General features: G+C 45.3%; 1 protein-coding gene across 2 annotated transcripts in view; it reads right to left on the reverse strand.

The window, feature by feature from the left end:
* Positions 1–16,708, reverse strand: part of FAM20C (FAM20C golgi associated secretory pathway kinase) — a 105,546-nt gene that overhangs the window by 16,640 nt on the left and 72,198 nt on the right. For both annotated transcript variants that reach the window (XR_014001904.1, XM_081169531.1), the window contains exon 4: positions 62–154. Coding sequence is in view for 1 of the 2 variants with exons in the window: in XM_081169531.1 (XP_081025657.1) it covers positions 62–154 (93 nt within the window). In the remaining variant the exon portion in view is untranslated. The remainder of the gene's footprint in view (positions 1–61; positions 155–16,708) is intronic.

Consider the following 16,708-nt stretch of genomic DNA (forward strand, 5'->3'; position numbering starts at 1 on the left):
CCTAAAACTCAGTAGGTGATTCCCTGTCATTTTTTTGTTTTTATCGCTCTGTGCTCCCTACCTGTCCAGGTGAAATGCTGCAATTTCCGCATTGTGCCGCTCGTAGTCCGAGAAATAGAAAAAGTCTGGGGGAGTTTCTTGCTCTCTCGTTTGCCTGTAAAAAGAAAGACAGGAGAAGATCGCACACTTGAGGCTAAGCAACAAAAGGGTTAGTAAGTCTCTGTAGTGAGAAGCTTTTGGAGCCTTTTAAGCAGGGTTGCTTGAGGTACACGTTAAGTTGTGGGTGAACATATCAGACGACACAGCGATTCTTCAACCGCTCTTGTTTATTCACAGGCCCACAACAGAACTGAGCTGAAGGGTTCAGCCAACCTGCTTATATAGAGCTCAACTACAAAGCAACAGTAACAACTTTCTGTAACTATCCAATCACTGGACGTCACTTTCAGTTCCTTATTTGCATATGTGGACCTGAGTGAAAACTATCTACAGCATCCCCCTGCTGGCCCAGGGTGAGAACTTCAGTACATAACAGTACATGATTCCTGTGACTGCTGGTGCAAACTTACCTAATCCAGGCTCCCAGGTTAAAGACCCATCTGGTCTTTGCATTGAAAGCACTATGGCCATGGCTTCTCCCAAAGAATCCTGGGAGCTGTAGTTTCTAAAAGGTGCTGAGAACCCTATTAGGAGACCCCTATCCCACTCACAGAGCTATAGTTCTTGGAGCAATTTAACAACCAATCTCTCTTTCTATGGAACTCTGGGAATTGTAGCTCTGTGAGGGGAATAGGGGTCTCCTATTAGGGTTCTTAGCACCTTTTAGAAACTACAACTCCCAGGGTTCTTTGGGAGAAGCTATGACTGTTTAAAGTGGCAAGATACTGCTTTAAATGTAGAGTGCAGATGGGGCCTAATCTGAGGGATGGCAAACATTTCTCCTTCAACATTTGCATTTCCTCAAAATCTGCAATACAGTAAGCTCGCAACTTGCACAAGGGTTACGTTCTGGGGATCATTCCTAGAGCCAAAATTTCATATACAGTTGTACCTCGGAAGTCGAACGGAATCCATTCCAGAAGTCCATTCGACTTCCAAAACATTCAGAAGCCACAGAAACCCCATCGGACATTTGGCTTCCAAAAGAACGTTTGAAAACCGAAACACTCGCTTCCGGTTTTTGATCATTTGGGAGCAGGAACATTTGACTCTGAAGGCATTTGGGAGCCGAAGTACGACTGTAGTTACAACCTACTGGGTTCAATGGTAAGTGGGATTGCTGAAGTCATTTTCCCTGGAACACTGCCTGCTTCCCACTCCCTTTTTAATTTTAATGTATATTTTTTGCCACGAGCAAAAATTTGATTGCACACAAGTTAATGCACATAAGTTGCAGGTTTCCTGTAAAATTCTTAGTTCAAAAGCTGCTACGAAATATGGATCTTGGGCTAAAATACATATAGAAATGCATATATTAAGCTAAAATGGAATTGCTATGTATTTTGAGATGAGATACTACTTAAATCTGAATTTCTGTGCAATTTATATTAAAAAGCTGCAAATTATTTATTTATTTAAAAGCATTAAATAAAAACCAGTTAATGTTTAAAAAATCTCTAGGTGGTGCTCGGTCTAAAAAATAATTAAAACATCAAAACAGAAAGACAATCTAGAAGATTCAAACACATGACACAGGGTCTCTGCTCAATGTGGAAAAATGTGGAATAGACTTAAGAATCAACACATGGAAAATGGGGCTGGAAGTAGAAGGTCTCATTCCTTCCTAATTCAGAGTGGCTTTGAACACATTATTTCAGTAATCTTACAACAGCCCTGTGAGGTAGTCCAGTATTACCACCCTTATACTGCTGATGGAGCTGCAACTTAAGTTACGTCATATGTGCCATGTGACTGCATTGTACAACATTCTCACATCTACAACTGTGCAAACAAGCCCTAATTATGAGAAAATTCCAGGTTCCAAGCGACGCATGTACTGTATTTTTCGTCCCATAGGACGCTCCGTCCCATAGGACGCACCTAGGTTTTTTGGGGGGGGGAATAAAGGAATTTCCCCCCCCCTTTATTCCCCCCCCAAAAAAAACCAGGTCGGGGAAGCCGAACCAGGTTGAGGAGCAGTGGGATGGCGGCGCTGCGCCTCCCTGCTGTCCCCCGAGCTTGTGGGGCTGGCTGATGTCTGCCCGGCGTGTGGGGCGCTCTGCTTCAGCGTGCCCCGAGCGCCGGGCAGCAGGCTGCTATCCGCAGCGTGGGGAGCCCTGCGGGGAACTCCTGCAGGGCTCCCCACCTGCGGATGTCTGTCCGGCGCACCCCTCTCGCTCTTCTCGACCCCTCTCGCTCTCCAAGCTTCTACGAAAGCCTGCATTCGCCCCATAGGACGCACCCAGATTTCCCCTTCATTTTTGGAGGGGGAAAGTGCGTCCTATAGGGCGAAAAATACGGTATATGGGAAAGTTCCCCCCCACAAACCATCCCTTCTCAACACACAAACTCTCTGTCGAACAACATCTAAGGAGAGCAGCAGACAAGATGGTTGCTTTATTAGACCCTTGCGAATCCCAATTATAACATTTCCGAAAGTCATCGTGCTTCTCTTTCAACTTTGGCTGCTGCACTGCTTCCGCTGTAAAACATGACAGTTCCGTTTTACATCTGAGTTCCACCAATGTTCTCTCCATCTCCGCATTTATAGTCACTTGGCATGTGCCATGCTCTCCTGCATATTAACAAGCTCAAGAGAAGGAAGAACCTGTAGTTCCTTCATCTCGGGTGCATTTGGGGGCAGGATCGATCCAGAATGACTATTATTATGATGATGATTTGCTTAAAATCAAAACCTTATGTGCATTCGAAGAGGGGTGTGTGGGTCAGTGCAGGCTCATCCCACTCCTAGCATTAGTGTGCCCTGAAGCGCCGCCCCACTGCCTGTGGGTGCCCAGGAGAAGATGCTCTATGTCATGTTCAGGCCCCTTCCACATGGAGTCTCTACGAAGCTGAAGTATTGCTAATGTGGCTGCAGAAATGGCCAAGCCAGTGGCCATTAACTTTTTTGGGTCCGTGGGCCAAAACCAACCGGAGGGGCTGTTGTGGGCTCCACTTGCATACAGACTGCAAGGGGCCACCAGGAGCCACCTAGGGCAGCTGTGGGGCTTGCTGATGGAGAATTTCTGAGAGACACGTCTGCTGGACCATTTATCTTTTCTGGAGTGGGGCCAGATAAGGAAGAACTGGGGAGAGATGCAAAGTTCTAGTAGAGCAAAAGCCCAGCAGGGAGAAGGTGCTGGGAAGGATCTCAAGGGGTTCCACAGGGCCTGTGGTGATATCTCCAACTATAGGTAAAGGTAAAGGACCATTAAGTCCAGCCAAAGGCGACTATGGGGTTGTGGCGCTCATTTCACTTTTAGGCAGAGGGTGCCGGCGTTTGTCCACAGACAGCTTTCCAGGTCATGTGGCCAGCATGACTAAACCGCTTCTGGTGCAACAGAACTCTGTGAAGGAAACCAGAGTGCACGGAAATGCCATTCACCTTCCTGCCACAGTGGTACCTGTTTATCTACTTGCAGTGGTGTGCTTTCAAACTGCTAGGTTGGCAAGAGCTGGGACAAAGCAATGGGAGTTCACCCTATCACAGAGATTCAAAATGCCGACCTTCTGATTGGCAAACCCAAGAGGCTCAGTGGTTTAGACCACATCGCCACCCGCGTCCAAGTATACCCAACAAAGAGCCAGTGTGGTGTAGTGGTTAAGAGTGGTAGATTTGTAATCTGGGGAACCTGGTTCGCGTCTCCGCTCCTCCACATGCAGCTGCTGGGTGACCTTGGGCTAGTCACACTTCTTTGAAGTCTCTCAGCCCCACTCACCTCACAGAGTGTTTGTTGTGGGGGAGGAAGGGAAAGGAGAATGTTAGCCGCTTTGATACTCCTTCGGGTAGTGATAAAGCAGGATATCAAATCCAAACTCTTCTATCATGAGAGCAGAGCTATCGGCCGAAAACATTAATTGTTCATTGCTGCTGCCTCTCGGACATAGGGAGTGATCATTACAGCACTGCTGGAATAATATACTCTTGGAAATGTTACTTTTCTATTAACTCCCCACAGCTCCAAGCAACAATATAGATGGCTATTACTAATCTTGACAACCCCGCAACCCACTGCCACCTGCACTTTAGTTTTGCATTTTTATGTATATTGTATTTAAGAATACAATATACATAAATTCAGAGGAGTCACATGGAAGTTAATGCGCTAAGATAGCCCCAGCTAACTTGTGACCTTCCACCATCCCTGACCATGTATATAATCGAAAACAGAATTATATATACATTCTACAATTCCCTGCTTACATATCGCTCTCTTACATTTTCTGGAGTTGGTCCTGCGTTTGCATATGCAACAGAATCCCTCCTGTGAGGGAGGCTCAGAGGAAGATGACAGGAGACAGGGCCTTTTCAGTTGTGGCTCCCCATTTGTGGAATGCCCTCCCCTGTGAGGCCTGCCTGGAGCTTCCGCTGACACCTTTTCCATGCCAGATGAAAAACTCACTTTCTGGCCTGCCCATTGTTGGATTGCAATTTTATTGTTTGCTCTTAGTTGTGACACCAAAGCAATTTCGTGTGTTTTCTTTCTTTAAATGTATTTTTTACCTATGCTTGTGCTCTTAAACACGTTTTACATTGCTTATGCACATTTTGTTTGTGTAACAAGCAAGAAACGAGCTGTAACAACAACAACAACAATTTCTTAGCACCTGAAAGGAAGGCTGCCAACGTCTTCCAAGCTATTCCCCTGCATTCTCTGATGTTGACTCTGACTGTGCAGAGACTGAATCGAGATTGCCCCAAGGTAGTGTAAACCTGATTTATCCTAAATGAAAGAGGCAGCCTGTAGACAAAAGGAATGCCTCTGAGACTGTCGCGCCATTGTCCCTTGCACCAAGCTTAATAAATTTTGCACATAGATTAGAATCACTTGCAAGATTCTTTACTAACACCACTTGGCATGCATTTCGGGGGCTTAGTGCGTCCTTGGGAAAATGAATGGTACTTGCAGTGCTAATGCATCAATGGGTACACGGTGCCAAAATGACCCAACGCCTTTCTCTAGCGCCGCTGGAATCTGGGTGCTTGAATTCTTTGGCACCGGTGGTGGCATATCTGGTTACACACCAGCCATTTCTAAGAACAGGATGTCACCGACAAATGTAATAAGGAAGGGAGGCCAAGTCAATGAGTTAGATTTGACATGGACAAGGTGTCGAAGTCAAGCTCACACAATGGAGCTTTCCACTTCCCTCCTCCTGCCATCAAGAGAATTGGTGCAGGCAACGAAGAAGACCAGCCACAGCAGACTGTGTTGAAGGGGCTGCAGGGAGAATCGAGAATCCACTGATATTAGGCAAAGGAGACTTTTCCTCCACTGACCTAAGACTGGAGACCTTTAGATTGGAACAACCTATGGGCAACCACCTCCAAAAATTAACATCAACCTGCATTAGAGAAAATTATTTTAAGTTAATACATAGATGGACGCGGGTGGCGATGTGGTCTAAACCACTGAGCTTCTTGGGCTTGCGGATTGGAAGGTTGGTGGTTCGAATCCGCATGATGGAGTGAGCTCCCGTTGCTCTGTCCCAGCTCCTGCCAACCTAGCAGTTTGAAAGCATGCCAGCCCAAGTAGATAAATAGGTACTGCTGTGACGGGAAGGTAAAAGGCATTTCCGTGCACTCTGGTTTCTGTCACGGTGTTCCATTGCACGAGAAGTAGTTTAGTCATGCTGGCCACATGAACTGGAGAGCTGTTTGCGGGCAAACAACAGCTCCCTCGGCCTGAAAGCGAGATGAGCACCGCAACCCCACAGTCACCTTTGATTGGACTTAAACGTCCAGGGGTCCTTTACCTTTTACCTAGATGGCATCTAACACCTGAAAGACTCAGCTATATGGACAAAGCATCCTCTTCCACATGGTGGAGAGGGGACAAGGTAACGGGCATGACTTTCCACATGTGGTGGACATGTAACTTGGTGCAACCATTTTGGGAAAGGACCTTCTTGTCTACACATTGCACAATGGAAACAGAATGTATAGACAATTGCTTTATCTGAGAAACTAAGTACCTGCCCTGAATGATGCCTATGATACAGATGAGTTTGTTGAACTATGGTACTTTTTTATAAAATACTCAAAGGAACACCTTTGTGACTGGCACTCACCAACTATATATATAGGTTTATGGGGAAATCTGATGCATTAGTTTTCTGTTCTGGGGGAAGGGCTGGGAGCAGCAGGAAACCAATTGCTTTGATAATGTTTATGTTCACGCTTAAATCCTTTTTCCTGGAAAATGAATAAAATATTTAACTTTTTAAAAAGAGACCGGCAACCTTTGTCCTGTTCTCCCTGAGCTTCTGAGTCAGTAGTGGACTTGCCAGAAGCAACAGGGCAGCAACCGAAGCAGCATTCAAGGGCAGGTCCAAGGCCAGCGTCCAGTCCAGCAGATTCCACAACAAAGGGTCAAGTGAGAGGCAAAATCTGAGCAGCCTGCAGTCAGGTTTGGTGCAGGCAGATGATCCAGTAACAAGCAAAGCCCAGAAGTTGCTCCAGGAGTAAGTCCAGCCCAGCACTGGGGTTTCTCAGCTGTAGCTGCTCGAACCCCACCCAACCTCAGCTGACTCCTATCCCTTGTCTTCTGAGAGGAGGAGTTTACTCCTAAAGAGTCCTTTACTGATGAGGAATAGGGCTGGGCAGTATATTGTTTTCAACATCGTGATATATCACCAGTTAAACATCACAATATACTAATATATCACAATGTCTGAAATAAGGATGGAACTATGTAGACTAAGGCATTGTTTTTCCTGCATGATGGCTATTGCATAGCACACACACACACAACATGATTTGCAATATATGTTGCCAGGACAAAAATTATGAAACTGATATCATGATATGGACTTTAACCCAGTTTCGGACGATATATAACCCAGTGCAGACACTGATTCACAATACAGTGGTACCTCAGGTTAAGTACTTAATTTGTTCCGGACGTCCGTACTTAACCTGAAACTGTTCTTAACCTGAAGCACCACTTTAGCTAATGGGGCCTCCTGCTGTCGCTATGCCGCCGCTGCACGATTTCTGTTCTCATCCTGAAGCAAAGTTCTTAACCTGAAGCTCTATTTCTGGGTTAGTGGAGTCTGTAACCTGAAGCATATGTAACCTGAAGCGTATGTAACCTGAGGTACCACTGTATATTGCTAAGTCAAAAATTATGAAACCGATATCGCAATACGGATTTCAAACCAGTTTTGGATGATATATTAATATATCACCCAGCCCTAATGCCTGTAGTTGGGTGCTTCTCTGGATTGCTGGGTTTCCACCTAGAGTTTAAGGCTTTCCCTCAAACTTGGGACCCATTCCTCCTCGATGTCAGAGGCCAAACTCGCCCTGGGTGCAGATGGCCCCTCCTCAGCCTTGTCAAAGGATCCCAGCTCCTCACCCCCATATGGAGCTTGATCTAGGGCTTGGTGTAAAGCTGGGACCTTCTGGCCTCCTCTTCCTCCAACTGAAACAGGACAACTTTTCACTGCAGCCCCAGAAGACAAAGCCTACAATGTTTGGTTGCCCCCTCCCCAACTTGTGGAAAACCTTTTTTTTTGGGGGGGGGAAGGGTATTGGAGGACTGCAGGGAAACCAAAGATCCATTGCACATGCATTGTTCAATAGAGCCCAATGCGTCAACCATGCACTAAATGGATGTTCTATTCATGATGAGGGCCCACAGAACAAAGCCAGAATTCTGTACTATACATTTAAAGCAGTCTCACTTTACGTAGTCTTGGTTTTCCCCCAAAGAACCCTGGGAACTGTAGCTTCAGGGTGCTGAGAGTGGCTAGGAGACCCCATTCCCCTCATACAGCTACAACTTGCAGAATAGAATAGAATAGAACTGTGGCTCTGTAAGGAGAACAGAAGCCTCTATCTCTCTTTTTTAAGGAGAGTTCATTTGCCTTCAATATTCTCAAAAAGGCACCTACACTGCTGCTTTGGTCATGCAGCAATTTATTTAAACTGCACTGATTTAATTGAAAGCCGGTTGATGAATCAACTAAATAATCTTTAATCGGCTGACAGCCTGACTATATATAATTCCCAAGTCAACCATTTCCGATGTACATTGCTTTCTCTCTCCCAATATAAAATTGAAATTCTGCTGACACCAGCGTCATCCAAATGGGCTTCTGTATTCCAATAAGGGAATCAGTTTGGCGGAAAATTTATTGACAGATGAAGACTTCTTTTTCCCTTTCCTTTTTTTTTTTAAAAAGAAGAGGATAAAAAAGCTTTTATCTACACCGAAATAAAGTGATGTTCAAATGGGAAATGACATAAGCCGCAGAAGCAATTAAATCAAAGTAGCAACAAGAAAAACAACACTGCAGTAATTTGAGGGGTCCTCCTAACCAATTGGTTCCCCCCCCCAGTAGGTGTATTCTGCAACCTGTCTTTAGCACCACAACAGTGAAAGTGGTGGATCTATACTGGGTGGTCCCCATGCCATCCTTCTTTGTTAGCATTGTGAGGTTCCACCAACCTCACTGAAATCTTGTTATCTGGAGGGGAACTCTTGCACTCAAAGTGCAACAAAAGTGGATCAAAAAAACCAAACTGGCACATTTAGTGATAAGCACATAAGAAGAGCCTCCTGGGTCCAGCCAATGGCCCAATCCTGACCTCACAGGGGTCACGCAGATGACTTAGAGCAGCAGTTCTCAACTGTGGGTCCCCAGCTGTTGTTGGACTACAACTCCCATCATCCATGAGCTCTGGCCTTGCTAGCTAGGGGTGATGGGCGCAGAAGTGTTCTGCGTGCTTCGCACATGCGCAGAAGTGTTCTGCATGGTTCGTGCATGCGCAGAAGCACTCTACTGCACTTCACACATGCGCAGAAGCGCTGCTCTGGTTATGGACTTTTCGGTGTGCGAAGGGCACCCCGGAATGGATCGTGTCCGCAACCAGAGGTACCACTGTACTGGTTATGTCCAGGAAAGCAGAGCGGGGTGTATGTACTTGGACCACTGCCCCCATGGGTCCCTGCCCCACTCAGCCCCCTTTGCCTGAATGATGGCGCCATAGGGAGGGGAGGAGGGTGGCAAGAATGTCAGGCAGCTGATTTAATTCATTTCTATGCTGCTTTTCAGTCGAATGAATCACAAAGTGGCTTCCAAACAATAGCTAACAACAGTGTGATTGAACCCAATAAAACATCACAAATACAGCATAAATCATATTGAATAATTAACAAATCACCAGAGAAGGAATTAGCATCTATAAAACACAAAGCAACAGAGCAACAAAACTGGGAACTCAAAAAGAAGAAGAAGAAGAGTTTGGATTTGATATCCCGCCTTTCACTCCCTTTAAGGAGTCTCAAAGCGGCTAACATTCTCCTTTCCCTTCCTCCCCCACAACAAACACTCTGTGAGGTGAGTGGGGCTGAGAGACTTCAGAGAAGTGTGACTGGCCCAAGGTCACCCAGCAGCTGCATGTGGAGGAGCGGGGAATCAAACCCGGTTCCCCAGATTACGAGTCCACCGCTCTTAACCACTACACCACACTGGCTCTCCAGGGAGGAATTTCACGCAAGCCTCCCGACCACAGACCCAAGAATTCATGTGCCCATGCACCACATCAAATGCAATGCTCTTTCTATGGCAGCTTGCCATAGGCTGGTTCAGGTATGCATGCTCCCAACTGATATACTTGCAATGCTTCTATATCAGCATCCAATATGTATTCACCAAAACTATTTTTCCCTCCCTCCCTTCCTCCCCCCCCCTCTCTCTCCAGGAAGAAAACTGTCCTGTAGTTTATTTTTCACAACACCTGAATAGCTCAGCTGGTTAGAGCTTGGTGCTGATAATGCCACGGTTGCAGGTTCTGTCCTCTTAAGGGACAACTGCATATTCCTGCATTGCAGTGGGTTGGAATATATGGTCCACAGGGTCCCTTCCAACTCTACAATTCTATGATTCATGTTTGAAATTTGGTGGTTGTTGGTTTTTGTTTGTTTGTTGTTTTTTTTAGCACAGGCAGATTGACAGCGCAATCCTAGGCTTAAACTTCCCCACTGAGTTCAACTGGGCTTACTCCCAGGTAAGTGTGTATGTGATATAGAACACTTTTAGAAAAGGAAGAAGGCAAAACCAATATTATATAATCTTCAATATCATCTACTGAAGCACAGGTAGAGACCCTGTGTCCCTCTGCATGTTGCTGGACTCCAGCTCCCACCAGCCCCTGACAGCACAGCCAACAGGAGTTGTAGTCCAAGAATATCTGGAATGCCACAGGTTTCCCATCCGTGTTCAAGCATTTTCTGGACTATACCTCATCAAGCTCTAGTTGGGGGGGGGGATTGCATGTCTGAATGCTCCACAGACTGCAGAGGGTTCAGTGGTGTGAGATCAGTAGACCAGGGGGACTAGGCTAGCCAATGTTCACATGGCACCTCTTTCTCAAAGCCTGGGGAACTTCTGCCTGGCTTAGAGAGGGAGGTGCGATGCTCACACGTCACCCCCTACTCCAGTCACCCTCGTGAGCTGTTCCCCTATGAAAAATTTCACTGCACTCCACTGAGGGGGTTCATCACCATGCAGCAAGCTAGCAAGGCAAGGAAAAGGTCCTTTCAAGAGCAGCAGAAAAATGCAGGAACCCAGTTTCCCACTCAAACAGGCCCCACGGTTGGAAGCCACTGACTGATTAGTTGCTGAGTCATTAACTATTAAAGGGAGTACATGGATGTATAAATTGTTCTTCAGAACTTGTGTGTGAGCCATACGTTCTTTTAATTTTGCAGGTACTTTTAATGCGTTTTCACATTTCCACATCTTTCGATTACTTTGTTTTATCTGCTGCTGCTTGTCCTAAGCTGTTGGGAACAAGGCGAGTTGAAAAACCCGAATAAAAATGTTTCGTTTTTCTCTCACTCTCCCCGCCCCCCCCCATTTTAGCACAGGGGAAGACAAAGAGGTTTGATAAAATGATGTGCAGCAGAGAGGAAATTGATAAGAGTGGTTTCTATCCCTTTCATAACGCTAGAATTCAAGGAGTGTGTGTCTGCCAATGAAACAGATTGGCAGGAGATGTAAATCAGAGAGAGAAGTGCTTCTTCACACAATGCAAAATTAATTTATGGAATCAGCTACTATAAGATGTGGCTGCCAACTCAGATAGCTTCAGAAGGGGAGTAGACAAATCGGTGGAGAATAATGCTACACGCGGCTCCTCATCAGGATGGAGATATACTGTCTCCAGGACAGAAAAGCTACAAAGTGTTATGACAATGTTTCATGCCCTGACTCGCATGACTCTAGCCAAAAGGAAATACAGTGGTACCTTGGTTTACAAACTTAATCCATTCTGGAAGTCCGTTCTTAAACCAAAGCGTTCTTAAACCAAGGCGTGCTTTCCCATAGCAGCGGGGGACTCAATTTACAAATGCAACACGCTCAACAGGAAGCGGAACATGTTCTGCTTCCAAGGCAAAGTTCACAAACCAAAACACCTACTTCCGGGTTTGCAGAGTTCTTAATCTAAGTTGTTCATAAACTAAGCTGTTCTTAAACCAAGGTACCACTGTAAGGCTTTGCAAACAAACAGGGAAGAAGGTAAAGGTAAAGGACCCCTGGATGGTTAAGTCCAGTCAAAGGCGACTATGGGGTGTGGCGCTCATCTTGCTTTCAGGCCGAGGGAGCTGGTGTTTGTCCACAGACAGCTTTCTGGGTCATGTGGCCAGCAGGACTAAACCGCCTCTGGTGCAACGGGACACTGTGACGGAAACCAGAGCGCACAGAAACGATGTTTACCTTCCCACTACAGTGGTACCAATTTATCTACTTGCACTGGCTTGCTTTTGAACTGCTAGGTTGGCAGAAGCTGGGGCAGAGCAATGGGAGCTCACCTCATTGTGTGGATTCGAACCGCCAACCTTCTGATCGGCAAGCCCAAGCGGTTCAGTGGTTTAGACCACAGCGGCACCCGCGTCCAGCCTGAAAATCAGCAGACATTTGGCCCAGTCCTAGCCTATCAGCAGGCAAGGTGCAGCAACTCCCTTTTTTTTCCCACAGACCACTGTTCCATCTAGCTCAATATAGCTGACACTGACCGGCAGCAGCTCTCCAGGTCTCAGGCAGGAATTCTTCCCAGCCCTAATTGGAGAGACCAGTGACCGATCCTGGAAACTTTTGCAATCAAGGCAGATGTTCATTCCCTGAGCTGTGTCCCTGGAAAAGAGTGCACCTCCTCTCCCAGACTGTCTCTGCTCAAAATCCCGAAGATATTTAATAATTATCCTGGCCGTGATAGGAGGCATGTGGTTACAGCGCTATAATCACACCCTAGGGCTAAAAGTGTCTGAATCTTCAGAAGTGCCATTTCCTAATAAAGAACACACACCCTTGAACTTGTTTTACTGCTGCAATTAACATTCTTTAATGCACAGCAAAGGGCGAGGTGCCCGGTGGGGGGAGAGTTTTAATTGTTTCAGGTTCTGTTTTGCAAGGGGGGGGGGAAGGATAAAAGTAATGGGATTCGCTCTGATACAATAGGGTATTTTATTATGTTTCTTGTGCTGCAAAGTTTCCTTTCTCGTTTTCCAGGCCTTTTGCCTAATTGCAAACAAGGTTGCAGAATGTTCCGAATTGTAATCATAGAATGATAAGAGTTAGAAGGGACCATCAGGGTCATCTAGTCCAACTCCCTGCAATGCAGGAATCTTCTGCCCACTGTGGGGTTCGAACCCACAACCATGAGATTAAGAGTCTCATGCTCTACTAATTGAGCTCTGTTGGAGAAGGAGTCTCGCATTGCTAGAATAGCCAGGTTCAAGCCCTACAAAGCAGAGGTGGGGAAGTTAATTTCTCTACCCACCTCTGGTTGATTTCGACAGGTGTCCAGGACCACCCACCTGCCAATTACCTGATGTCACAATGACACCAGGCAACTGACAGCTGTCAGAATTCAGGAAGCACCAATCCAGTGAATCCCCGCCCCCACCCCCCATCCATAGTTGTGAGGCAAGGGAAATTGATGCATGTGGCCTGCTGAATGGACCCTCCTTTCCTCTTGCCGTGTGCTCTCAACAATCAGAAGCTCTATCTATATAAACACTTGCCATCCAGCAAGGAACACACCTGGAATGCTGTCATACCCCACAGAGCAGAGATACGGCCACAGGGAACCAGAATCTTACAGCAGACCCAGATATCAACTCTTCCACTGTGTCTACCCTGGCAGACCTGTCACAGGGCCTAATGGTGTCACCCACAACACCAAGGGTTCAAGTCATTTGCGGGTCATTCCACATCAAATCAACGCAAAAAACAAGTTACAGATAGGTAGCCGTGTTGGTCTGCCATAGTCAAAATAAAAAAATTCCTTCCAGTAGCACCTTAAAGACCAACTAAGTTAGTTCTTGGTATGAGCTTTCGTGTGCATGCACACTTCTTCAGATACACTGAAACAGAAGTTGCCAGATCCTTCTATATAGTGAGAAGGTGGGGAGGGGTATTACTCAGAAGGGTGGTGGGAATGGGAGATTGGCAGATAGCTGAGATGAGCCTGTTGACGACTTAACGACTGTAATAGGTCTTACAGGAAAAGGCAAGGGGTGAGAAGGTGAAAAATGGCTTAGTCATGTATAATGAGATAAGAATCCAATGTCTCTGTTCAGACCAGGTAAAAAACAAGGGTATCGCCACCCACTGTCTCAGATTTTGGTGAAACTTTGTGTACACCCTTCCCTTATGGTTGGAAAAAACCTCTTAAATTTCCCCTCTCTATCTCAAACGGTTTAAATTTTATAGCACTTCAAAGTTTTGTGAAGTCTGTTTTTCTGTCCCTCTTGAGATCCTTGGCCTTGTGTGTATTTTTTCCCCTCCATAACCAATGATCAGATCTCTTTGAAATTTTACACAGAGATCAATAACATGATGAGGATTTCAGGAAAAAATACACCAGCACTCAAAAGATTTTATAAATGCCTTTAAAAATGTATAAATGTAGCATTTTTTGGTGGAAAAACTAGGTTTAGGAAACCTGAATTTTCAGCGTTAGGGCACGATGCAATCAAAAGTTTTTGATGGTGAAAATTATTTGAAAGACATGCTCTTTCTCAACAAAGAATAAAATTTATGGGTCTCTTATGTCTTGTAACAAAATTTTATGTTTTTTGGACATCATGGGGGGGGGGGAATGGCTACTGGGTACAACTTTCCTACAATCCATAGCTGTAAAAGAAAAAATTAATGAAACAAAGTTGTTCATCTTAAAATCTAAAATAATATTGATTATAGGGTTGTTGTTTTTCAAAAGTGCAGACTTGTTTTTCAGTTTGGGGGTATTTAAAACTATGAAAATCGGTCAGAAACTTTAAATGCTGACATGCTATTTTTTTTTTTTTTTAGATTGATTTCACCATATAGCCAATTTTCATAGTTTTAAATACCCCAAAGCTGAAAAGCAGGCCAGTCTCTACACAAAAAGGATATCAAATCTGGATATCAGAAGGGGAAATACAGAAAAACCAGGAGGAGGAGGCATGTTGACCTTCTAGGGTACTCTGCAAGTGACTTTAAGGTAGGCAACCTCAAGTAAAAAGACGTCCAAAGGGAGACTGTAATGTGAAAGCGCTGAATGACAAATATAAGAAGAAGTTCATTGGTAGCACTTCTCCTCTGAGTTTATTTTATTTTATAAAAACCCAACCATACCTTTACATAGTCATATTCATATTTGTCTAAACCAGGGTTTCCCAAACTTAGGTCTCCAGCTGTTTTTGGACTACAACTCCCATCATCCCTAGCTAGCAGGACCAGTGGTCAGGGAGGGTGGGAACTGTAGTCCAAAACCAGCTGGAGACCCAAGTTTGAGAAACCCTGGTCTAAACTGAATGTCGTTCAGGACTTCCGGGGGCGGCGCGAAACTGTAATGGCGGTCCTCTTCGGGCTCTGAAGAGGGGCTCTGCGGAAAAGGGTCGTTCGCTGCGGCATAGCGACGACCCATTAAGATAAACCACGGGTAGAGTGAGCCCGTGGCCGTGGGACTCGGCGGGCACCAGAAGCTGCTCTGAAAGCACAGAAGGGACCCCGTAAGGAGACCCGGAGTGAAGGAGGGGTAGCGGTGCTGTGAGTTCATCGCTCTTTCCGCGGAAGCGAAGCCGCGCGGCTGTTACAGATGAGCGCTGATCCTTCTTCCTAAAATCAACGCTAAACTGCAAGCAACATACCCGTGAGTAAAGGGGATTAAAATTTGGCAAAAGAAATTCGGCTAATTTGGCTGAAAGCGGGAGACGAGAAAAGGGAAGTCCGTCTTCCGACATTGCTGACAAGATCAAAGCAAAGCTTTTAGAAACGGAAGCATTTGAAACGGGACTTTGGGAAGTTTAAACTTTTTCGTGCTATAAAATCTGCCTATTTTATTGAGCTGAAGGTGGAAATGGACATTGACTAAAAGAAGCAGCAGATGGTGACTTTCCTCCTATCTTTTTTCTTCTTTGGGCTGTATTTTTAAAGAGCCAGATTGTCGGGCTGCCAGAGAGAGAGACTGTGTCAAACTGCGGAAACAGTTGCAAACTGTGCTAGAAAGTAATTGTTACATTTGAGCAGAAAAGTCTGATTGGGATACTGTTACAAGCACCTTTCGTGAAACTCTGTCGATTTATAAAAGGTGCTTTGGGAGATCTTGAATTTATGAAGGGACTTTTGGATTAACGAATTTACTGTTCTGAAACAATTTGGAACTTTAATGGCGGATTACTTCCTTCTTTGTCTTTGAAACCGGGTGGCACTCCCCCTACAGGGCTTTCGGATTATAAAATCCTGGGAACTGACTTTTGTTTTGAATTCCATCTCACTGGCTGTTTACTCCTGAATTCGTCTTTCCCATGGAACAATAGACAATTTGACCTTGAACATTGACAGATGTGTAATGAGTGGTGCAGGGAGAACAAGAGCGTCTAAAGCAAAGGAATCTAAAGAGGCTAAGGAAAAAGAAAAGGAAAAGGAAAGAAGACCAGCACAATTTGTACAAACAACATTGACCCAAGGACGCCGATCGTCGGTTCCAGCTGTACTGGTGTCTCATAGAGAACAAGGGGAAATAACTGAGAAGTCCACTGAGGAAGATATGGCAGCAGGTGGGTCAGACACACTATTAAAACAAATATTGGAGCAACTATCAAGTTTAAATCAGAAGGTGGACGATCAGTCTGTGAAGATAGATAAAGCAACTTCCTCGATCCAAAAACTGACTGACCAAGTTTCCCAGCACACGCAAGCCATAGAGAAATTGCAAGGAGCAACAGCGGAAAATCGAGAATTAGCTGGAGAAGCAATCCAGAAAGTGGGAGTCCTACAAAAAGAGGTTGAAGAAATAAAAGGAGAAGTTAGGCCCCTGCACAAACAGGTGGGTGAACAACAAGTCTATCTGTCAATGGTGGAACTGAAAAATCGTGAGAGCAACATCAAATTGAGAGGTATTCCAGAACTCGAGCAAGGAGACTTGATTGGATACTTAACACAGGAATTCTCGAAGTTCTGGGGTTTAAAGGAAGACACGGATTTTAGGATTGTCTCGGCATACAGATTGGGAAGACTGGTAAGGAAAGACAGATCCAGAGACTGCTTG

This window comes from Podarcis bocagei (assembly GCF_964188305.1).
Source record: "Podarcis bocagei genome assembly, chromosome: 14".
NCBI classification, from domain to species: Eukaryota; Metazoa; Chordata; class Lepidosauria; order Squamata; family Lacertidae; genus Podarcis; species Podarcis bocagei.